The 26,967-nt window shown below is 35.7% G+C and overlaps 1 protein-coding gene across 2 annotated transcripts in view; it reads right to left on the minus strand.

Moving 5' to 3' along the window:
- The window catches only part of PITX1 (paired like homeodomain 1), a 31,261-nt gene extending 19,515 nt beyond the window's left edge, over positions 1-11,746 (minus strand). Inside the window, exons 1-2 of one of the 2 annotated variants that reach the window (XM_073620818.1) lie at positions 11,459-11,746; positions 7,748-7,801 (exon numbers count right to left, since the gene is read on the minus strand). In XM_073620818.1, coding sequence (XP_073476919.1) covers positions 7,748-7,793 — 46 coding nt within the window. In that variant the 5' untranslated portion in view covers positions 7,794-7,801; positions 11,459-11,746. The remainder of the gene's footprint in view (positions 1-7,747; positions 7,802-11,458) is intronic. The other variant, XM_073620817.1, reaches the window with a different exon arrangement.
- Positions 11,747-26,967: the final 15,221 nt, after the last annotated feature.

Below are 26,967 nucleotides of genomic sequence, written 5' to 3' on the forward strand. Positions count from 1 at the left end.
CAGTTTGGGGCCATGCTAAATGGAAGTTCCTCTGGTTTATGAAATCCTTTCATATGAGCTGAGGCTTGCAGATACAGGACAGCTGTTGTACTAAGGGGAGGTAATTGCAGGAAAGGATGGGGAAACACTTTAAAATCAGCAGCCTGCAGACTTGCATAGAGCATGGCAGAGTATTGTAAGATTACTGACACACACACACACACACATACACACACACACACACACACTCCTTCAACTTGTTCGTACAATTTTTATAAGTCAAGTGAATATTTTCTTGTATAGTGAAAGGTTGTTCTATAATTGTGGTCTTAATAAAGAGTTCATTTTATTAAATAAAGGGTATATCATCAATATATTGCCAACATTTTGCTTTTTTTGTACATGTAACGGTTTATGTAGAAATGTGTAAATAATGTAAAGCAAGATATATAAAGAATAAAATAATGTAAAACAGCTGGTTACACTAGGATATTTTACAGTGAACTATTATACTATACTAATCACAGAACACATTATTGCCAGTTTTGCCCATAATGGATTAAAGTTGTAACACTACTCATACCTATTTATCGAATATTTGGTTGAAATGCCATAATTATTAGCTGACATAGTGATTTTTTTGTGCACTGAAATATTCAAATAGTTAAAAAAAAAATAATAAAAAAAGTATATATAGATTTAAATTTATACCTATCTTACCCCCTCCCCTAAAAAATAGCTTGGAGCAAGTGTTTCCATACCCTTAGGTTAGTCTATGTATTTAAGTGACATTCCAGTTTAAGCCTTCAATATTCTGGATGAGTTCAAACTAGAAAACTAGTTAAGACGAGTCACTTTTGCTCAGACCACCTACCAAAATTAGGCACTGTGTTTTTTTCTCACATTGAAATTAAAACCTAATAACTCTATGAAAATGATTGACAATAGGAGCACATACAGGACCTTAGTTTATGCTGTAAATACATGATAATTATGTCTTAGGTGTCCTTTTATGAAAGTGCGGTAAAATACCGCTTTTCAGTTCTCAGGCATTCTCAGAGGAGATCGCTCTCCTCTGAGGTGTCCTTTTATGAAAGTGCGGTAAAATACCGCTTTTCAGTTCTCAGGCATTCTCAGAGGAGATCGCTCTCCTCTGAGTGCCTGTTTATGAAAGTGTGTAGAGCGCTTCTCATGTTGAGTTGAGGAGCGATCTACAAACGCCAGGAACTCCTGAGAATGGCTCCTCTCACTGTAATCTCGCGTGATATAGCGGGATTACAGTATGAGGAACCATAAAATACAAAAGTTTAACACAAATCAGCACACATTATTCCCCAACATATTAATAAAATAATAAAGTTAAATTCCCCCTACACAATATACATTAACCTAATTATAAAAAAAACATTGTTTTTATCAATATTTAAAGATCATACATGTCCCTATTTAAATGTGAATGGTGTATAGTAAATGAATGTAATGCACATATGTAATGCAGCTATACACCATTCATATAAATGCAAAATACATTTATAATCATTAAAAAAATAATTTTAATAAAGTATACAAGTATAAATATTTATTAATAAATTAAAATAAAATATATTTCATTATAGATAAACATAAAAATTGATAAACTGGTGCGATGCGAGAACACTGCGAATCCACTGCGGGTTCCCGCATCGCACCGACTCGCATGTCAGTTCACACTGCCATATGCGAATCGCTGGGGAGTGTCAATACATTGTTAAGGACACCCCCAGATCAGCTTGCATATCACACTGCGAACTGACAGTTCGGACATGAATCGGATCGCATATGTGTGAACACACATGCGATCCGATTCTGGTCCGAACAGAAAAAAGGGTCCTGTGCGTGTTTGCACCGAATGCGGTGCGATATCAGCCATACTATCTGTACAGCTGATATCGCACCGCACAGACATCGCATGTAATGTGAATGGCAGTGTGCTGCAAATAACATGCGATGCCTGTGCGATGTCCGGCATCGCACAAGTGTGAACTGGGCCTAAAAGTTAACAACACCCCCAAATCAGTTCGCATATCGCAGTGCGATCTGCAAACTCGGACAGTAATCGAATCGCATGGGTGTGAACACCCATGCAATCCGATTCTGCTGTGGACCAAAAAAAGGGTCCTGTAAGAGTTTGGTCCGAGGGCAATGCAAATTTAGCAATACTATCTGTATGGCTGAAATCGCATCGCACAGAGATCGGATGTAATTTTGCACTGCGGTGCGAATCACATCCGATCTCGGACACCGCAGCAGTGGGAACTGGCCCTAAATCATATTGCATTTGCACCAAAATGGTACAGGACCCTTTATTTGGTCCGCACTGGAATCGGATCGCATGGGTGTGAACACCCATGCGATCCGATTCCTGCACCATTACATAGTTCGCACTGCGATCTGTGAAATGATCTGGGGGTGTCATTAACTTTACATTGACACCCGCAGTGGTGCGCAGATGTCAATGTAGGTGCGATGTGAAAACCCGCACAGGAATCACGCTGGTTCACGCATCGCACAAGTGTGAACCCAGCCAGAGACGTGAACATCTAAAAAAAAAAAATATATATATATATAGCTATATATAGATACATATATATATATATATATATATATATATATATATATATATATATGTATCTATATATAGCTATATATATATATATATATATATATATATATATATATATATATAGATGTATATTTATATATATATTTATATATATATATATATATATATATATATATATATATATATATATATATATATATATATATATATATATATATATATATATATATATATGTATATATATATATATATATATACATACATATATATATATATATATATATATATATATACACTATAAATTCCTATCCTGCTGGTTTTGGGGTGTGTAATGGTGGGGAAGGTGTGCTCTGACTGTTTGGTGAAAGAAAGAAGTCAAAAGACTTCTTTCTTTCTCCAGAATATCAGCCAGTTTCAGGCTTCTCACTCTGATTCTCCACTTCTGAAATGGTGAATCAGAAAGTGAGAATTCTGTCACAGATCGCCAGTGAGGTGTGGAGATCGCACCTTCATAAACTGGCCGTTTCTGTGAATTCTCACTGTGCTGAGATAATCAGCGGAGAACATGTTCTCCGCTGATTATCTCAGTTTCATAAACTGGTAAAGCGCTGAGATCAGCGGTGAGACTCGGGATCGCCGCTGATCTCAGTTTCATAAAAGGACACCTTATTTTGGTAATTTTGGGAATGAAAATATTTGTATGTGTTTCAATGCCCAGAAAGCTATGTGTGTGCGTGTGTGGGCTGGGTGAGAAGTTGCTTTAGACTAAATGCCTTTGACTGATGTGTTGTTTTAGAAGATTCCGAATTTTCAGTAGAGAAACAAAACAGGGTAAGCATGTATTCATTTATATTCTTTTAGCTTTATTTGTCATAGTTAGCTTTGCACATTAAAGAGTTGTTTTGGTAAAAGATTTAGGTGGGCTATGGACATTAGAAGGTGGTTAAAAGTGTAAGCGGGGCCTTATTGCTTGAATTTTTTTTTCAGAATTTCACATAAACATAACTGTTTTAATTGCCTGATTGTGTATGTTTATGTGATGGCCTGACCAAAAAGAAAATCTTCAGTCCTTTTAATGTTTATTGCAACCTAATGTGAAGTTCTGTTAAGGTTCTATCAAGGATACATGATTCAAGTAAGGGTAGTGATGAACCAAAGGTCAACTTGTTTCTTTTAGAACACTGCCAGAGCCTCTTCACACACCTGTACTTGGAAATATGAAATGAATAGGCATGGCCAACCAATTTATGGCTGTGTAACCAGTCACCAGGCTCAAGTATTGTCCCATGGCTGTTGAGAGATGGGACTAAGCCTATGCAGATATCAAATTTCAGAAAGTTGGTGTAAGATATTTTGGAGTTTTGTGGAAGTTTGGACATATCTAAAAAAGGTAGGCTGAGGCACTTTATGGGGCCTTCAATTTGTCACTATCCTAACTTTTACTCTAGCTCCAATACATATATTGATTGTTATATTGATATATTTGTTTTAAGCTTACCCAAAATGGACAAGTGTAGGCCTATAGAATTTGGAGAGAGCGTACTGACAAAAATAAATCTTGGTCTAAACCTGGCCATATTCATTTTAGGTGTATGCCGCCATGCATATCCTTCATACCCCAAATTAGGGCTTTGATATCTGCAATTAAAATGGCCTGATTCTCATGGCTGTGAGCTTGCTGTGTCATCAGTCTCAGAGGGTACAGCAGGGATTCCTTACCCTGTTTCCATACAATGAAAACTAAAGTACACCTGCATGCAATGCACATGCATGGTTGGCTCTTCTGATATTTATGTATGTGAATTCACGAGTCAAGCACACATAACCATTGACCTGCCAGACTGCTACATCCCCTTTCCTCACAGGAGCAGGTGAGCAAGATTTTGAAACCCAAATTTTTCGTTTTTTTTACAGCATATAAATAAAATGATGATAATGCTTTTTTTTATGTTACCATAAATCATTTAACCGTTGCATGGCATAATTAAAACATATTTGATTTTTTTTTATATGGGGATCTTATAATAATTATTTTAGATAACTTTTATCATCACTTTACGTATACTTTTAATACCAATAACATAAAACTGTGTTCTTTTATAATATTCAAAATGTTATATATTTGGGATTACACATATCTGAATATTTTGGGGCTGGGCTAATTAACCTTAATGTAATGCATGACTGTATTTACCTAGCTATACTGTAAAAACTAACAAAGCCTATACTAAATAGGGTACTGCTTGCAATGGTACACTCAGTCCTAAGATACATATGATGATATACCTGAATTGCTTCTAGCCAGCATACTTTAAAATGTTTACCAATCACTATGCATGCACCAACCTTGCTTGTACTGTATGCCTGCTTCTAAAACATGTGCACATGCATCCCAGATTTGCATCCGGGCAAGCTTTTGCTGTTCATGTGTGCAAATGGTAATGAAGGCATGCATTTGTGCATACCCAAATTATACAGCCTACACTGAAAAAAACAGAGAGGGCAGCAGACACTGAAAAAATTATAGGCCTGCAGTGCAAAACATTTTGTAGTGTGGTTATTGTATTTAAAACAAAAATATTTTATTTTAGATTTAGTTAGAATGTAGAATGGTTAGAACTTCTATAAGGTTTTTATTGCTGTTGCTGAGAAGCTTCACCCTCACTGTTGCTCCAGATGGCTATTTTTTTAAAGAGAAAAACTGATGAATTGTGCAACATTTTTGAGTGACAACTGTCTAAGAGGGGTTATCCCCTTACTTTGGAGTGATCCCCTCATACTTCCCACTGTGTTTATGGGACAGGAAATGAAGGAAAAATGTCCCAATGGGATTCAAACAAAACAAAACAAACAAAAAAACTAAAAAAATCTGACAAGGGTCTCAACCAGTCCTTACTGTTCTATCCAAAACAAAAATAAAAAAATGTTGGCTTTACATACACACTTATTATTAGCAATGTTTTCCTTATCCTAGCATTATAGTGATTATAGCATTCAGTATAATAAATCTTTTTTTTTTTAGTTGTATATAAATGTATTCTTATTTTACTATAGATTTTTCAAGCTGACCAAGTCATCCAGTAAAAGTGATGCTGACAAGGGTTAGGGCAAACTATCACACTACCATGTATGCTTCAGAAGTTTCAGATGTTTTAAAAAGAAAATTTAAACAATGTTAATAATAAATGACCACTGAAGTGTATAGCTTGTCCCAACAGTTACTACTTTTGTTGGACAGACTGGCTGACATGTAAATATGAAGAAAAATATAAATAAATGTATTGAATATTTTTGTTAAAGTAATACCTTCCTACAGTTATCAGTATACAATGTTTATCCTAATGGCGGCCTTTTAAATAAATTACATTTGAGGGTCTACCAATGCATTCACCCAAGTGCCATAGAACTTTCACCCACGATTCACACAATTTCTAAATTAATGCTCTGTAGAAATATGTGAACCTTAGGTGAAAGTTGGGTGAAAACGATGTAAATGAACCCCTTCAAATTTATTTTACAGTTTGCGCTCTTTGCATACTTTGCTTTTTCTTTCTCATATAAACAAACTATATAATGGTAAATAAAGGAAATAAAAAGATTTACTTATTTATTTATAATTACACACTACTATTTTATTTAAAATTATAGAATGTATTTTTAGCATATTTCTAATTAATGCAATTTTATGTGCTGAAAATTGTTTAAAAAAAAAAAAAAAAAAAAAGACACTTACCTATTTCATAAGAATGGTCTATAGAGAGCAGTATCTCAGATATCTTCCATTGGTTATGGCCTTTGGAAGGTGCATATGTGTGTGTTGGGTTGCACCACCTTCAATTTGATGGCATCGGAAAGCAAACACTGCTCACCCTAATCATCAGTGAACTCAACTTTAGTAAATCAGGCCCATTGCTGACAAACTGTTATGTAAACCCACTTAGTGGACAAGTCATATAAAACCCACTGAAACCCAAATGGAAAGTGAGCCATCCTGAGAGGTCACCTCCTATTTAGAACCTCATTAGCTATTTAAATAAATATTTGTTAAACTGTATCCACCCATTAAACTGAAAAGGGGGGCACAATTCTAAAGAAAGTCTACTAAGGGTCAAGTTTAATGGCAACTGTGATCTAAACAGTGTCAGGAAATCCATAGAATAAATCCATTGTTTAGATGTATAGCAACAGTAGGCTTAAGGTTAGAGTAATAATGTTACTCCCCCACCAGCATAAACACTCTCTTAGCTCTCTAAAATGACTTTTCAGTAGCAGAAAACTGGACATTTCATGCTTGTTAAATAAATTCTACAAAAAATGGATGGAATTTCAGGCAGTGTATGTGCATAACCCTTTTAGTATGGATAGAAATAAATAGGGTGACAAATATTTGTGTCCCTTTAAGCATCAAGCTCCTCTATTTTTAGCAATATAGAGTGTCATAAGTCTAAGCCCAGGAAAGCAATATTATTGCTGCCCAAATGTTAGTAGCTAGGAAAAGAGGCAAGTTGCACCTAAAAGTGAAAGGTGTATACTGACTGAATATATATATAAGATTCTGTAGATAGGTGCACTCATCTATTTTCCTTGCTTATTGTTTGCTTTTCTTACAGAAAAAAAACAATAACTTTTGTAGACCATTATCCTACTCACTTTTGTTGCAAGTTTATATGGTTTAATTCCAGGACGAGTTGGTAATAATTCTATGTAGTAATTATTATAAGGTCATATGCACATTTTGAATAATAATACTAATAAGGCTCCATGCACAATGGGCTTGAAAAAGTCTGTTCCCTCATATAGAGCATTTTTTGTACAAAGTTTAGACAAGTTTGGAAGAGTTTTACATTATTTCTGCCAGTAAGCTCCAATCAGAAACGCGAACCAAAAGGTTTTTTTTTCCTGCCTCTAAACGCTGAGCTCAAAATATACCTGTAATCGTCCTAATGTGCATGGACACATAGGATAACATTGAAACGCTTTTACAGGCAAAACACAAAACTCCCGTAGAAACAACGTTTTTTAAGCCAGTGTGCAATAATACTATCTCCACCACAATGCTTGTTGTTTACAGGGAGGAATAAGCAAAATATTTGTAAAATAATAGTAAATAAAATCCAGATATAATAATAAATAAATACGTATATATCAAAATACTTTACTACTTACCTAAATCAACATAGGAGGAAGCAGGCTTAGTTAGACTTAGTTCCATAGCAGAATCTGTTAAAAAAAAAAAGCCAAATACAGGTTGTATATTAGATACCACTGTAAAAGTTCAATTATTTATGTATGTATCTTATACCGTAGGTATTTGACACAGTGCTTCATCTATCTATCTATCTATCTATCTATCTATCTATCTATCTATCTATCTATCTATATCTATCTATATATATATAGATAAATAGATAGATCTATATAGATATAGATCGATCTATCTATCTATCTATCTATCTATCTATCTATCTATCTATCTATCTATCTATCTATCTATAGATATCTAAATATAAATATAGCAATATATATATATATATATATATATATATATATATATATTTTTTTTTTTTTTTTTTTCCCTCTAAATGCTTGACTTTTATAAGCCGCATATCTAACAGTCTTCTTTTTCTAATTTGGGGATGCGTTGTTCAAATGTGTCAGAACTAATACTTGCATTATGTACATACTGTATTAACTAAACCGTTTATAGAAGGTTTTCTGTTTCATTAATACAATAAAATAGAAGGAAAAAATAGTCGCACGTTGTAAAGCCATAATTCGGCATCAGATTCGGGGTTACAAATGAGCCTTTAATCTGCGGCTAATTGTCCAGTAGCCCTGGATTAAGTGTCTTACAAGCCTATATTCAGGAAGTGTGAGTACATTGTTCCCATTTTTTTAGGTATTTTAGGAAGATGGAGGAGTGTGGGTTGTTTAATATCTTAAGGCTAACTCACACATTTTAAATACATTGACCATTATTTTGACAGATCATTAACTTCATGTTTCTTTACTATCAATAATTATTAAGGATAGAATGGAAAAATGACACCTAATACAGGACCGCTACCAATTATACCTTTAACAGTTTTGTGGTTTAGGGTCTAGGAGATACTGATCTATTTCATCCAGGCATGAGAAATGCCTCTAATCAGCCCACAGCCCCTTCTGCACTTATGTTTTTACAGACATTACTCCCCTCCTTTGGAATCCCCATTCAAAAATTTTCCTCCCTTTTTATGAATGTTTTATAAGTAAAAAATGTTGCACGCTTTTGGTCTTAACTGCCTGGGCGTCACGTGATCTATATTTTACTGCCGCGGCAATGAACTTTATCAAACCTAACATAAGCTGCGCAGATCGCAACTACCAAAGATTAGAAAGGCAAATCTTTCACGTGCCCCAAGTATTACATTTATTAGCCATTTGAAAAAAAATGTGTGTCTTGTCAGATCTATCAGGCTTTGCAAGGAATTGAGTTTTGCTCAAAGTCTTGATATTGTGCAAAAACACACATAAATAGTGGCTGCCTAATTGGGAGATCTAGTCCAAGAGCAAACTGTTTTTGCTTAAATCCTTAAAGTTTGTAAAGTGAGCTAACCCCCTTTGGAATTATATTTTCTAGCATATTTGTCAGGTTTGACGAAGTGCAGGGGCACCAAAGAATTTATACAAGGTATAAAGATGTCAAGGTCTCAGATTCAAGGCTGGGGAAAGAAGTCAAAGCCTGCAAATGAAGAGGCTGTCTACACAGTTCAGGCTCCTTTTCAAAGACTTGCTTCTCATAACAGTGCACTTTATTTCATTTCTTGCTGATACAGGTTACACACACACACCAAAATACCCCTACCATAATACAATATAGTGATCAATATTTGGCTTTCGCCTAGGCTTCCATTGGGAATCTTCTACTAATAGATATAGAACATTGTATATACCTAAACCTCACCATACTTACTAAGATATCACTCCCCCCCCTTCCCAATCAGTAGAAGCAGATCTGATACTAGACATCCAGCCTTGAGGCTGCCATGAACCTATTAAAACGGGCATCTGCGTTATGAGGTCACCCAAGGCACATTTAATCCGGATGACTATCCAAATAATAACACATTTTTTAAGTGGTTGAGGATAACACAGGCAATTGTAGCTGTCAACTGTGCAGCTTATAGAATACTGGAAGCAGGGCCTCAGCAAATTGGGGGCTAATCAGGAGGAAGAAAGGGGAACAATACAGGAAGTGCTGACATGAAAACAGATGTCTGTATGACAAAAAAAAATATGATATATATATATATATATATATATATATATATATATATATATATATATATATATATATATATATATATATATATCATATGTTCAAATTTGTATACAGTTTCAAGTAAATATGCATGCAGTAAATTAATAATAGTTTAATACTACAGGAAGTGCTGACATGAAATGAGATGTCTGTATGAACAAGAATACAGACAAAACATTGGGGTGTATGTAGTTTATACAATCCAATAAGAATGATGGGTGCTGGAAAAAGACAGATTCCAATCTGTCAGGAATACACCCTCCAAATTATTTCCACACTTCAATGTGCTGCTGCAATCTTCAGCCATTTATTCATTAGGTTCACAAGGTAAGTACAACCGGATGTCTATGAAAAAATTGATATATATATATATATATATATATATATATATATATATATATAGCCTAGCAGTAAATTATTAATAATTTATTACCACGGGAAGTGTTCTCTCTCTCTGTACATATGCTTAACAGTAAGTTATTAATACTTTAATATTAGAGAAAGTGCTGCAATTCTATCATAGCACATATATGCTCAAATCTTAATACAGGTCTATACAAATACATATGCCTAGCAGTAAATTATTAATACTTAATTACTGCAGGAAGTGCTCTCTCTCTATATATATATACATATGCTTAACAGTAAGTTAATACTACAGGAAGTGCTGAAGATCTATCATAGCATATATATGCTCAAATTTTAATACAGGTCCATATAAATACATATGCCTATCAGTAAATTGTTAATACTTAATTACTACAGGAAGTGTTCTCTCTCTCTGTCTCTCTCTCTTTCTTTCTCTCTCTCTCTCTCTCTCTATACAAATGCTTAATGGTAAGTTAATACTACAGGAAGTACTGAAGATCTATCATAGTATATATGCTCAAATTTGAATACAGGTCCATATGAATACATATGCCTAGCAGCAAATTAGTAATACTTAATTACTACAAGAAGTGTTCTCTTTCTCCCTCTTTCTCTCTCTCTATATATGCGCGTGTGTTTGTGTGTTTTCTATCTCTCTCTCTCTTATATATATTCAAACTTAGATAATAGTAAATTATTAATACTTTAATACTATATAGTTATAATATTAAGTATGAATAATTTACTCTCTTGCAGTAGTAGTACTGAATGATAGTCAATTATTAATACCGTATAATATAATTGTGCAACTTCCGCAGCTACTCTGACAACTTCTAATGCCACTACTACACCCTGGTCTTATGTGTGTGTATATATATATATATATATATATATATATATATATATATATATATCTATATCAACATAGATCATACAATTTAGTATAATATTTCCTCACTGGAAAAGCTAATACAAAAGTACTCTCTGAATAAATGACATTGTAATAAGTGATTAAGCAATTACACAGTTAAGCAGGTAAGACAGAAAAACCCTGCTACTGAAGATTTTTCTGCTAGACAAGGCTGAAAGAAGACAGAGGGAAATTAGAAAGAGAAAAAAAAATTCTGAGATTTTTTTTTTTTTTTAAATCGGTAAAAAGTTTTCAAGTGACCCCAGAATGAAATGCAGGAGGTTTGTAGACTTACCAGCAGAGCGGTCGGTGGTGTGACAGCGCCGTCCAGGCACTCGATCCCCAGCGATTATCAGTCTGGCCGTGCAGATGCTGCACTGAGCTGATCTAGCAGACAGTTTAGAGAGCTTTTCAGTTCTCTCCGGGAGATCGGCGAAGATTTGGGTGACGTCACTGGAGTCCCAGAGCCACACACTGTGTGTGCATGTGTGTACAAGAGAATGTGTGTGTGTGTGTGTACAGAAGACAGCAGTCTGATGAAACCTGCCCTACACTCCTCTCCCTTCATTTGCATTGGAGGTAATCTTCATTGTTTCCCATGACAAGCAGAGCAGGTACTCTCTCCCATCTCCTGTTGCTGAGCTGACAAATGCACACACACACACACACATACACGAACTGTACACGTGTGGCTGCTGAACTGATAAACAGCACAGCTTCACGGATAAAAACACATTTCCTGTTTAATAAATAGCTGGTATATTTTAACATCTGCTCTGGGTGTATATTCCGACGGCCTTGCACATATTTCAAGAAGTAGAAGAAGTAGTAAAGTGGTAGAAAAACTTAGGGCTAGAACTCCAAAGCCCTCTGCCTTGTACACATCATTAACTAAATAAATATGCTGAAAAAGTAAAAAGATGGAATACATGACCCTGCTGCTAGAAATGTGCATATACAAATATATCTGCTGCTCACTGTATTGTCATAAAAATGCTGCTGCTGTTACTTAATTATGTAATCTACTTTATTTAGTTATGTCTTCCTTATTTATTGGATTTGATTATTATAGGTATAGTGCTGACAATTTACCAAGCTCATTGCATACTCTACATTCACAGCAGTTTCAGCTTACTATCTATCTATCTATCTATCTATCTATCTATCTATCTATCTATCTATCTATCTATCTATCTATCATCTATCTATCTTGGCATGAAAACGGATGTCTGTATGAAAAAATAACTATATACATAAAAAATACACACACATCCTTATCTTGTATATCATTATGCTCAAACATGGATATCATTTCAAGTAAATATGCATACCAGTAAATTATTAGCACAATATAGTAATAATATTCAGAAAATAAATATGTAATAGCAAGTCATTATTTTGATTTTTTTTCTGTATCTACAGTAAACAGCCATATCATTGGAATGCATATATTTATATGTCTGTTTCATATGCAGCTTCAAGATCAGTTTAAACAGATGTGGGAAATCTGATTTTAATGCAATTGAGACTGTAGGAAATAATAGACTTTTGCTGATCAAATCAGAAACCTGCTTATTAGGCCTTAGGAAGTTTTTTTTCTTTTTTCCTGTTGTCCATCGCTATGAGCAGCTTTCTAATCTGCATAATTTAGCCTTTAAGTGCTATTGTCAGGAGTCAAATCTAATAGCCACACGCCATATTGATAATATGATAGTTGAAGCCCATAACAAGATGTTGCTTTGGGGATTTGTACTAGATTTCTCTGTGTCCTCTGGCTTAATCTCTGCGTTTGTGAAGTTAGCCATACCTTTTATTAAATCACTAAATTGCAGGATACAAGGAGAGACTGCAAATTAAGGTCTAATGGGCTTGGGGTATTTAGAGGAGGCAGAGAATTAGACTGGTTTGATGGGATACGCGTGGACCTTGGTTGCAATTTCTCTGGGGAGGCTACAGGGCACTTGGCTGTGTATCTCTTCCTTTCTTTTCATTACATAATTGGGCCAATGGGGTGTGCATTGTATAATAGTACTAGATTAGGTGGAATCAGCAGTCCAGCGTGGTGACCAGTCACTGATATTTTCTTTTATTGCCAGTATGCAAGTCCTAATGATCATATAACACACACACACACACACACACACTATCTATCTATCTATCTATCTATCTATCTATCTATCTATCTATCTATCTATCTATCTATATATATATATATATATATATATATATATATAAAAAGATATATGTGTCAGTTAAATGTAGAAAAAGGTAAAACAGGTTTTCAAAATGCAGAAAAATGAAACACATGATTACTAGTTAACTCATTTACAATACATTTATAATACACACACTGGGGTTGATTTACTAAAACTGGAGCATGCAAAATCTGGTGCAGCTTTGCAAAGAAACCAATAAGCTTCCAGTTTTTTTTTTTTTTTTTTTTGAACAAGCTGAAGTTAGAAGCTGATTAGCTACCTTATTTTGCACACTCCAGTTTTAGTAAATCAACCCCACTGTTTTCATATTAATGTGTGTATGTATGTATGTGTGTGTGTTTTCTTCCAATTTTAGTTTAAATTCTTAGGCTAATGGCACACTGCGATTTTTTTTTCACTAAAATTAATCCCTGACGAAAATCCCTAATGCCAGCGAATTGTAGCTAACCATTTAATCGTTCGAGTCACTGGGGATCTACTACATCATTGGGTTGTGCTATGTTGCACTTCACCCTTCTTCAACAATTTGCAACTAAGTATAGAGATTGCTGTACCATCTCATAGAAAATCAGTAAGAGTGATTATCCCTAGTAGTTTTGCCGCTGAGCTAAGACGCTGATGAGTCTCAATCGCCGAGCAACAGAGTGACAAATCACTTTAAAAACTTCACTGTTAGGCTCCATGCACACTAGCTTAAAAATCGCTGCTTCTACAGGAGTTTTGTGTTTTGTCTGTAGAAGTAGCTCAATGTTATCCTATGTGTCTATGCACATTAGGATGATTACAGGCATATTTTGAGCTCAGCGTTGAGAGGCAGGAAAAAAAGCCTTCTGGTTTACGTTTCTGATTGGAGCTTTCTGGCAGAAAAAACGCTAAACTCTCCTAAACGCACCTGTGTACAAAAATGCTCTATAGGAGGGTTCCAAGGGAGCTGGTGTTCTCAGTGACAAATTGGGGAAAGAAAATATGGTGGGAGTGGGGTTTTATATATATATATATATATATATATATATATATATATATATATATATATATATATATATGTATATATATAAGTTTGGGACTTTATATAAAGCAGTGTCCTAGTCATATGCCTCCATCCCTGTCAATATGAACAAAAGGGAAAAAGGGGGAAGTGGAACTTTATATGAAGTACGTGGTTGCAAAACAATAAGATGGTAGAAAATAATATTTATTGGTACATATAATATATAATATATACAATCCTTACTTAGGTCTGCATCAAGGTACAATTATACATAATAGTATTAAATAAGATTCCTCCAGGGGACATACAACTCTTAGCACCTTACCACCAACATACTGATACATTTTGTAAGTAATATAGGAGGACCCTTTTACCATTTTTGTTTTCATATCATATTTTATATCCTTTACCATGCTAGACCATTTAGGAACCCATGTGATTTATTGCAGATACTTACCACGTGCTTTCTCCTGAAGAGTGGCTATAAGCCACAAAACGCATCGAGCTATCAGGTGCCATGTTCAATAATATCATACTTTTTACAGGTGTTTTATGGAACTTTTCTACATGTATCATGTGTTCAAGAGTTTTAACATGAATTCCATAAATTTATGCAATTTATAATTTTATGATCTGTATCCAACAAAGACAGGAATTAGAAAGAATACAGGTCACCTAGGTATTATTTTCTAATATGTGAATAGATTTAATTTAATTTAATACTATTACTATTATATATAATTGTACCTTGATGCAGACCTATGTAAGAATTGTATATATTATAGATATTATAGATTATATGTACCAATAAATATTATTTTTTACCAACTTATTGTTTTGCAACCACATACTTCATATAAAGTCCCACTTCCCCCTTTTGTTAAAATTCTCCATGTGTCATCAGCCTTAACTGTAAAGTGGAGAAAAAAGCAGAACAGTTATTCATATTAGAGCAAATATGCATAATACATTACTACTGTGAAAACACAGTACAGATATTACATATACATACTTCATTGTTTAATGGAACTTGTAGTTTAGGCAATACATTTGTCCCCTGTATTATGTACATTGTATATTCGTTATTTATATTAAAATGTTATAACTGTGAATTACTTATTTAGATGCTAGTAAATCCTTATGAATTGTACCATCCCACTTATTCTATTGTAGTATTTACATGCTTACATTTAAAAGAGTAGAAATATATGTTATCACTATACAATATAGCCATAATGTATGCTATAATGTAATAATGTCATGCTCCCTTATGTGCTATAGATATTGTTTTACTGTATTAATTTAAATTAGGTTGGGAAGATTAGACTTACTTATTAAATTTAACCAATCACCCAGAACATTATAAAGTTAAGTTCTGCTAAAAACTTTTAACATGTATTTTCAGGTTTTAAAATCTCTCTCTCTCTCTCTCTCTCTCTCTCTCTCTCTCTATATATATATATATATATATATATTAATGTGTGTGTGTGTTTAAAGTCACTAATATCCAAATTAGGAAGTCCTCATACCTTAAAGGAAGTCTGTATTGACAAAAATATGTAGACTGCTATTGTTGATCTGAAAAATGTGGGCTGCCTGGCACTGATACTGAGCCAATAGAATCAAGGCATACTTGTTTTGGGCTAGTTACCCAAAATGTATTACGTTTAGAGGATCAGCATGTAAGCCATAGCTACCATGCACAGCTGCACCAGATTGTGCACTCTCCGGTTTTATTAAATCAACGCCTATATGTCTCTTACTACAGATTTCCTTCTGTGGATACTGGGAGTCAGTTGGAGTCATGACTTGGGTCTGTGTTTGTCTTCTTTATTGACAGTTGTGACATGAGGAGGAGGAGTGGCTCGTAGCGTTTTAAATTCTTCCAGGCAGGTGCAATTGTTAGAGTCATATAGGCAGCATTAAAGAGATTGTAAAGTCTTGTTTAAAAAAAAAAAATAATGAACATGTTATACTTACCTCCTCTGTGCAGTTGGTTTTGCATAGAGCAGCCTGGATCCACCTCTTCTCGGGTACCTCTTTGCTGTTCCTGGCACCTCCCTCCTGTCAAGTGCCGCCTCAGTCAGCAGCTTCCTATGGGGGCACCCGAGCTGAGTCACAGCTCCATGTGTCCACGGAGCCTGACCTGGATCCGCCCCCTCTCTTCCCTGATTGGCTGACTGACTTTGATTGACAGCCACTGGAGCCAATGGCGCCGCTGCTGTGTCTCAGCCAATCAGGAGGAGTGTCCCGGATGGCTTAGACATTCGTGGACATTGCTGGAGAGAGATGGGGCTCAGGTAAGTAAATTGGGGGTGCTGGGGAGGCTGCTACACACATAAGGTTTTTTTATCTTAATGCATAGAATGCATTAAGATTAAAAAAACCTTCTGCCTTTACAACCCCTTTAAGGCTTCATGCACATGAGAGCATATAACCATGTAGCTTAAATAGGCTGCATAGTTTTGGTGCATAGGATGTCCTGGAACTGTGTAGACATGAATTGGTGAAGGCGGCTGTATGCAGCTATAAGCTTTTATTTGGTTAAAATAGGGCACGCGCTCAGACGTAATGTCCTGAATGCAAACTACCTGCATTGGACATGCACGTGTGCCACTTTACACTAATAGTGCATACAGCTGCTTTCACCCATTCATGTCTATGCAGGAGCAAATGCACCCATGTGCATGTAGCCCTGCAGTTGTCTTCTCATGATGGTTTGTTTTTCTGTACTTTTATTTTTTGCTATATGGTTAGTTTAAAGGCACCTGACAGAATTCTTTTTTAACATCTGCATTGAAGATGTCCCACTCATTTTCTGAGGATATTTGTGATGAAAGCTGTTAGGGTACATGGCTGCCTATTGGCACCTATAAGCTGCCTCTTGTCTTCTAAACTCTTCCTAAAAGAAACTTGTGTAGATGGATGACCTCAAGTAAAGGATTTAATGCAGATCTGCTAAAGATTATTTCCAACAGTTTAATGCACTTAACTAAACCATGAGTTTCCCCTATCATAACTCAAACACAAATATGGAAACTATCAAGCACAAAACACAAAAAGTAAAAGCAAAATCTTTCTGCTTCTTCGTACAGAAACATGTTACGCTATGATACATTGTGATATATACACCAGTAAGTGTTTCTATAATACTTCTTTGCTAGAGCTTTGTGTTAGAGGAGAATGAGGGATGGAGAGGATTTTAGACCACTCAGAAATTACACAAGTATAATAGATTGTCTGAATGGAGCAGAAGCTCATAAATTAATTCTATACTACTGTTTTAATGTTCACAGCTAAATGAGTTTCCTGTCTGGCTTGCATTGAATGAGAATGTTTAACAGCTGGCTCAAAGGTGTGTGGATTTATAAGCAACAATGTCATTGTATTCAAATCAATATTTAATGATGCAGCATAGTATTATTTTTTTATGATTTTATTTTTGTTACATAGATCCGCACAGCAATGGGTTAACAGTAGACAATATAGGCAAGAGACTGTTTTCAAGGATAAAACTTTAATCCAAATGTCAGTCATAAACAAGGGGGGAAAATTGGATTTGGTAATTACCAAATTTGTGGATGTACTCCTACAAACCCTTTATGATTCCATATATCCCAGACGAGGTGTAGAGATTTTTACTGATTTACTAAGATAAGTTTTTGCAGCTTAACAGGTTAATAGCAACCCCCTACTACCTCAAATAATGACAAAAAAGGTATAAAAGTCTGAGCGTGCACATACATCAGATTGGAGCAGTAAGGTAACTGGTTAATATATGTCTTTGCATTATGGATACTTGTACATTTTATGTAATAGTCTTCGAAAGAAAAGCTGAATGTGTTCTAAGAGCAAACTATCGACATGCAGGTGAAATATTTTTTCTAGAGCGTATTTATTACAACTTCAGTTTAACTTGACTTTCCTTTCAAAGAAAACCCTCATATGTATATATAAAGTGTGTTACAATTTGGGGTTGATTTACTAAAGCAGTATTGAATACTTGACTAACAAAGTGAATATTCACTTAGCAAAGGGGATAAAGTAAATCTATGTATTCATCCAATCATGTATAAAAATAAAATTCTGCATTAATAAATTGCCCTGCAGTTAGTTGACCATTACAATATGTCACACTTTACTTTGCTATGTGAATATTAATTTTGTTTAGTAAACATTTTCTATTCTTAATATACTTAATATAGGTCTTTTTTTCCTCCTTTAATCCTTTATCTGGATTCTTGCATTGATTCTCCTTAGACAATAGAGATCTACATCCAAACTTTCAGATGAATAAACAAATTGTAAACTACACATTCTCCTCTGACTTAATTAACACTCATGAAGATGAAATCTGAAGTGTATTACTGACCCGGATGTTGCAGACCCCGCACTGAGGGGTTGTCCCTCTGGTAAGCGCATCCTCATACATTGACCACGCTCGTCTGATGTTATAGTGATGGTATTCTACCATCCTTATTAGCTTTTGATGACTTCGACCTATGTGCTGACCTTTCTTCTACTTCTCCGTTTGTATACGCAATTGTTTGCACCATTAACGTGTGCTGTATACATTTGCTGAAAACTTTAATAAACATCTTTTTTAAAAGAAGATGAAAGCTGAAGATAAAATAGTATAAATGCATGAAGGGTACAAAACATTATCTTCACTTTTGAATATCCCTGTAAGTACAGTTGGTTCAATTATCAGCCAATGAAAGCTACATAAAACCAGTGCTGTCTACAAAAAGTTGATTCTCAAAATTATAGTGGGAACAAGAAAACTTTTAATATATGCCTCACAGTGGCTAAGAAAGGAGTTACAGAACTCAAGAACTAAGATCAGAGTAAATGTGCACCGGTCAACCATTTTAGCAGTTATTAAAACACATCTGGAGTTTCCCTAAAGAATGAGAGTGAGCAAGCTGCAAACTAGGATCTGCTTAGATAAGAGTCAAGCCAGAGCTTTAGGCCAAAGTTCAAAAGAGCCCATGTGCCACAATTCTACAACTTAAAATCTTTATACCTACAATGGAGTAAGGTGGTGGTGGCATTATATTGTGAAGTTGCATTTTATCAGCAGGGATTGGATATCTTCTAAAAAAAAAAACAAACAAAAAAAAACAAACAGGAAGATACTTATGTTCACAAAATACAGGAATATCTTGAAAAATAAGAAATTTCAGTCTATTGCAAAAAAAAAAGCTTGGGTGAAAAAGAATCTTTTAGCACAAAGCTAAAGTAATCTATAGTGGATCAAGAGTAAAAATGATATATGTCCTGCAATAGCCCAGTCAAAGCCTTAAAGGTTTTGTTGACTTTTTCAGAAAACATGAAAAGGTGAACTAACTCACAACAGCCCCCCCAAAAAAAAACACTTGTCCCTGCTGCACTTACCTCCTTGGATGGAGGTAGTCACATGCTGCGCTGACCCTTGTCTTCTCTCTATTGGGAACTTTATAATGCTTCACAGCCTCCAGGCTGTGTACTGCATTTTTCAGATGCCCTGACTGTTGCATCGGCTAGCATGAGTGGCAGAAGTTAATCATCGAAAGAGATAAGTGCAGCAGGGACTAGGGGTCTGGGGAGGGAGTAGTAAGTTAATTCACCTTCATTTTTGGAGTATCAGTAGTAGGATTTTGAAACTGCCCTGTGAATAATAGCTTATACCTACATATATCTACTGCTTTGACATTTTTTTTTTTAGTTTTGGATAGAGCAGGGAATTATTAGCTGTCCCAAAAAACTGTAAGGTGTTTAATACTGTCCCATTGGGGAGGCTCCCCTAATGACCTGTCCTTGAGACACATCAAGAAGTGAGAAGAAATCTATCCAATGTGATTATTGTTGGTCCTGTGAAGTCCATTATAAGAATTACAAACAATCTTTCACCTTCTTTATTTAAAGCAGTTTAAAGACACTGATTTACTACAGAAGTGGAGAATCTTCGCTCAGTAAATTGCATGAATTTTCAATTCAACTCCAATCATATGAAAACCAAGTACCTCTTTACCTATTTACTCTCTTCATTATTGGGTATTCAAAGTGAAAAGGAATTTGCATCTTACATGGCTCGATAATTAAAATGAAATGTCAATTTATTAAGTGAAGATTCCCAACTCCTTCCATCTGTGTTTAAATTCTTTTTATTCAATTTAAGAAGAAACATAAAACATAACATAAAACATTACTTTTGAAAAAGCCAAAACAGTATTCTTCCAATAGACTAACATAACATGAGCCAACATTAATACATAAACAAATACTAATTAAAGATGTAGCTCTTGAGATCCCATCAACTCAGCAATATGTGTTGAGTTTCTTCCCCATGAAAGAGGGGCGAGATGGGGGGCCCACATTCAGATACAAGAACTCCAGATAATCTCCACCCAGAAAAAAAGGGGGGGGGGGAACAGAAAAAATTTCAAAATTCTAATCCTTGCTCCCCCAGTTTCCCACTCCCTGGCCCATTTGTCCTCCACTTCATCATCTCCCAACACCCCTAGCTCCTTGTGTTTGTGACGTAACAGCAACCACATCAACCAGAAAAAGGAAAAGTGTGTGCCAAAAACCAAATATGATAGCTTAAAAGGGAGTAACTTGGGAAATTTACATCTCCCAGGTTCAATTCTAACCTTCCTTCATCATTCTCATACCCGTCTCTTTTATCCCTCCCTCTCTCGTGATGACCCAATAAGGCCCAATTTGGGCATTCTCAACTCGGGCACACATTTAAGAGAAACAAAACAAACAACTGTGATAATTTAGGGGGCAAAAACTTGGAAGAAAAAAAAAGGAGGGGGGGGGCGGTGGGTACAGGATAACAGGAAGCAAGAGCCCAGATGGGACTAATTCCATTACCCATATCTAGATCTTATTTGACATATTTTGGGGTCTCCTCCACCACACCCTCTCTCCCCTCCTTTATCAAAATTAGTGCAGCGCTAAAATAAATCATTATAGTATCCATGGCGGCTATAAGGTGCAATAGTATATTCAATTATAAATTAATACTTTAAGGTGCAATGTACAAAAAGTTCTCCACACAATGTCCTTATATAAATCAAACTGTCTGATGTGCAATAAAGTGCAAAGTGCAGAGATTATTCACACAGTGTCCTTATATAAATTAAATCGATGGTGAAAACAGCGTGTTAGTCCATTTTGTGAATATTGGAAACAGTTAAATGAAATGGTCCAAGATTGACAAAGCGGACTGACACGCTCTTTTCATCATCAATTTAATTTATGTAAGGACACTGCATGAATAATTTGTGTACGTTGCACTTTATTGCACATCAGACAGTTTGATATAATAATTGAATATACCATTGCACCTTATATCCTCAGTGGATACTATTATGATTTATTTTAGTCACATTATTAGGAAGTGTGGGTAGTGCTGGCGGCTTCTGTGGATTAGCATAGCAGCTCACAAGGTTTTTATATACTCTTTCCCCTCTTCCCATACATTTTCATTACCCACATATCCTATGTAAATCAAAGACTGTTTAAACTTAGTAATACATAATACATTATAATAAGTAATAAGTAATACCTTATAATAAGTAATAAGTCTTACCATTTAACTGAATGACATTTAATTTGCTAAAGCACTAAGGGGGTTATTTACAAAAGACCAATCCACTTTGGGCTACAAGTGCACTTGAAAGTGCAGTCGCTGTAAATTTGAGGGGTAGATCTGAAATGAGGGGAAGCTCTGATGATTTTATCAATCAATCATGCGCAAGCTAAAATACTGTTTTATATTTCCCTTGCATGTCCCCCCGGATTTACAACGACTTCACTTCCAAGTGCACTTTCAGTGCAAAGTGGATTTTCCTTTCGTAAATAACCCCCATACCAGCATATACCAAATGCATGTATTAACACCCCTCATGGCATATGCTAATGGCCAGCTCTCCTCTACCTGGTGCCAGGACCCTGCTGGGTGTATGCTGAAGGCCTGCTCCCCTCCTCGTCATGTTGGGACAGCAATCTGTGTACTTGTTGCTTGCTACTTTCTGTTTCTGTATATGCTAGTGCAGTATTAGCAATTTTAAACAAGAGTGGATTCTTTTTATTGTTCCTAATAAAAGTGTTTTGAGACAGTATTACACTATGGGAGGTTTTCATTTGTGGCATGGAGGAGAGTGGAGGATTTTAAGTGTAATCATAAAGATTGAGGCAAATGTGGACTATAAAGTTCTGCTGACTTTCAAATAATAAAAGAACCCGTATTTTTAGTGAATTTTGTTTGTACAGGGTGTGAGATCAAACTTTGTGTATCCTGAATTTCATGTGTGGGGAAGACAGATTATGAAAAAAAAACACATTTGCATTATGTTTGTGGGACTTTCTGATGTGTTTAAATTAACAGTGTTACATACTGTACTGTACTGTATATGTATACAGTACAGTGTGGAACACTGTTACTGGCACTACTTGTTTCATTATCAAAGACGGACACTATTATCAATGTTGTTATTTATGTTGGTATTTTATTATGCACAGAAATGGACATTTTGATGACAAATTTATATTCTGTTATATAATTTGTTAGAGAGGTGTACTGTATTATTAATATTTTAAACTGTGAAAAACACTTGCTGTTTCTAAGCTCCCCATGATGTTGACAGTTATACAGTATATAGGTATTATGGAAGAATTCATAAAAATCATGAGCTGTGTGGTCACTTCTATGCATGTTTTTGATGTGAAAAAAAGTAGGAGGACTGAGAAACATTCTTTATTTACAGGAAGAGGAAAGCACTGCAGACCCTGGCAACAAATTATTTTCATTGTCTGCTGAAAGAGATTAGTTAATTTTCATATTATTGGCCCTCACGGTTTTTGAAACTGGGGCAAAACATGCAGAGCAAAAGTGACAGTGTCTGTGTATGACCCCCCCCAACCCACTGATAATCACCTCTTAAGTGATTCACCACCACTCCTTTCTCAGTGGCAGCGTCTATCAAAATCCTGGGTGTCTGCTGGTATCGTAGCCCCTCTACTAGGCTAGAGCTCTGCATAGTGAAAGGAGATCACATCTTTCTCATAACCAGAGACATTGAGCATTTTGTGTCTACTGTGAAGGAGGAAGGAGCAGCAGCAGGAGTAGCGAAAAGGTGAGTATAAGTGGGTCAGAAAAGGCCTATACACAGATAAAGAGGCTGATTTACAAAACAGATTGAGAACCTTCAGTCAATACATTTTGTAAGTATTAACTTCAATTATCCAATAATGTGATAAGAAAATTCATGTTTACTTATTTCATCAGGACATGATTTGGTATTAAAAGGGAACAGGACTTAGCTTTTTTATGTGATTGGATAATTGAAATGATTATTGCGTGAAGTTTCAAAACTCCTTTAGTAATTCAACCTCAATGTTGCTTTGTCCTGAATAGGCACGGTGTCTTATAAATAGTTTCTAATTAGAAGTGTAAACAAGTCTGCCATTAGAAACTGTACTTTAGTTAGACTGGATTTCTTTTTTAAAATGTAAAAACATGTTTCATGGATGGTGAGTCACTTTAAAAAGCAGTCAAGCTAATTGGAACTGAAATACTCTACAAGTACCCTTATATACCCTTTTACACAGTGGTACTCTGCTGGGGATCATTCAAAAAATCTATCTCTGTATATACTGCATACATTTAGGGGACAACTTATGAACGCTTGAAATGACTTTATAAATCAATTTTACTGTATTTTCTCTTGAATTTGAACTTATCGTGCTATATTTCCCAAGTCATTTTCCAAGTATTTGCTAAATTTTTACTTTCATGTTCCATTTCCATAGACTATAGGCAGGTAAAAAAAATGATAGAGCATTATACACAAAAATTAGTCTTGATATGGGCCTCCTGCAATCCCCTTGTAAGACAGCACTTGGACGAGAAAAAGCTGGAAAGCACTAGGAGCCCATTTAAGTGGTATTAAACCCTAAAGCAAACATTTATTATATTGCAGCTTACCATTTCTTCTTTTTCTGATGGCTGCATTCATTTTCTTTTTTATGTTTTCTTTCTTCTATTTTTATCTGGTGATCCAGCCAGTAAGTCCATTGTTTTTCAAGCTCTCCAGCAGAATGTATCAGTTACAGAGATGAGATAAACCATTTGACATTAGCAGGGGTGTTTACGATGATCAGATTTTATTTATTTATGTAAATGCTTTATCCCCAAAGGAGAAAAAAAGTTTGCTGTAACTTCTTATAAGCATTAGCTGTAGTTTAGCTTCAACTTGTTAGTGTGTTTAAATCTGCTAGTACATTTAACTACTCCCTCCCCCCAACTGACAATGCTGTTGTCCAAAGGTGCCACCTGTGCCCATTCATCAGCACTCTAATACAGGAGGTGTGTTACTGGCCAGATCACCAGGTGTAAACGAAGGGAAAAAAGCCTAAGAGATTAAAACTGATACACTCACCACATTTAAGGATTGGTAAGCTGCAATATATTACATTTTTTGTTTTGGGTTTAATACCATTTCAAGTTCTGCTGCAGGACACAGGTGCTCACAATGACCTGGCATCCAGAGTCCAACTGTAGCAAATCAAGTCCTTTGGGGGAGAATTACTAAAACTGCTGCACTTTAAAGCGGAGCTCCAACCAAAAGGGGAAGCTTCGCTTGTTTGCCTCCTTCCCCCCTTGCTGCCACATTTGGGCACCTTTGTGGGGGGGGGCGGTACCTTGTTTTAACAGGTACCCACTCCTACTTTCAACTGATTTCTGCAGCATACTCAGCTGGAAGTTTGGCCCCCCTCCTCCTTCCTCTGCTGCTGGGCCATTTAACAAAGCGCAGAAAGCTTCACACATGTGCACCAGGGAACTGGCTGTGAAGCCGCAAGGCTTCATTGCCATTTTCCCTTTGCGTAGACACCCAAGAGCTTATTGAAAAATTACCTCGGGTGAAGACACCGCTGGATTCATGGACAGGTAAGTTTCCTAATAGTAAGAGTCAGCAGCTATAGTAGTATTTGTAGTAGCTGACTTTTAATTTTTTCTGAAGAAGCCAGGAGCTCCACTCTCCACTTTAAGCATGCATATATATATATATATATATATAAAACAAGAGCCCTTGTGACAGTGACTAAATTTCTTCTTTATGTATTTATGTACTGCATTTTTTTTTGTCTTCCCTTGAGTGTTGTCTATTGCTAAAACATGCAAAATAAGAAAAGAAGCGGACCGTATGTTAGGGAAAAATCCTCCAGAAATACACTTTGGATTTTCAACTGCCAATTTGTTGATTAATATTCCCCATGCTGAGAAAATGTTGGTCTATGCTCCCTTTCACAGCTAGGAGCCAACTGCAGAGCTCACTCCAAGCTTTAAGACCGCACTGTCACTGCCAGTGTCTACTAATAACTGGAAACCGCTTCAAGAGATCCCTGATCATTCGATTGCCATGTCAGCTATGACGAGATGATTTCATGAGATTTGTCAGAAAACAAACCTATATTTCTACAGTTCTCAGTATATTTCTTTCCTCGGGCAATTGCTGTACACATCGAAATACATATTTTACAGCGCTTAAAAACGAATTAAACCTTAAAGTGGTTGTAGAGGCTTAAGGTTTTATTGTACCTTAATGCATTCTCTGCATTAAGGTAAAACAACCTTCTGTGTCCAGGAACCCCCCAGCCCCCCCCCCACTTACCTGAGCCCAATCTCTAATCAGCGCTATGCCCGAGAGCTGCTCTCTGTCCTTCTCACTTGACTCAGTGGGAGCAGCGGGAACCATTGGCTTTGCCGCTTTCAGTCAAATCCAGTGACATGGGAGTGGGGGGCCGAGCTGCACTGTTTGTGTTAATGGACACACAGATCGTAGCTCGGGATGGAGTTCACAGGTGTCTCACCATAGAAAGCCGCTTACTATGGTGGCACATGGAGAGGAGGAGGAGCCCAAAGCACCAGCAGGGGATCCCAGAAAAGGAGGATTGGAACTGCTCTGCACAAAATCATCGCAAGTAAGACATGTTTGTTATTTTTTTAAATAACTTTAAGTTTACTTTAACAGTATTTGTTGTTAACATTTTTGTCCTCCTGCCAGTCTATACTAATAATACATGTAGATAGGGTATTTAATAAAACATTGTACTAAAGATATCTTTTTATTTTCTTAAAAAGGTAGACAAATGGTCTAGTTAGTTTATGTATGCTGATGCTAATTTTGGTCTGAGTATCCATGCATTAGTGACATATGGTCATTAAAGGGTTAATACTTCACATATATAATATATACTGTATGTGTACACCCCACATAGCAAGACTTAAAATAACATTTTGACTTAAATAAGAAAGCAATGAAAGTATAACAGTACATTCACACTTTTATGCCTTCATAAAAGTTCTGTTAGTTTAATAAACTTGTAAATAATATTTTAACATATAGGGGTTGATTTGCTGAAGCAGTGGAGACTTATTCACTTAGTCAAGTGAATAATGTGAAGCTGCATTCACTACACCATCCAGTCATGTGGAAGGCATAATCCTGTTTTTTTCACAAACTCACATAATTGGTTATTCAAAGTGAAGCATAACTTTATCTGCTAAGCTATGCCCTTCCTTTCCGATTTAGTAAATCACACTCA

This window comes from Aquarana catesbeiana, linkage group LG03 (assembly GCF_042186555.1).
Source record: "Aquarana catesbeiana isolate 2022-GZ linkage group LG03, ASM4218655v1, whole genome shotgun sequence".
NCBI classification, from domain to species: Eukaryota; Metazoa; Chordata; class Amphibia; order Anura; family Ranidae; genus Aquarana; species Aquarana catesbeiana.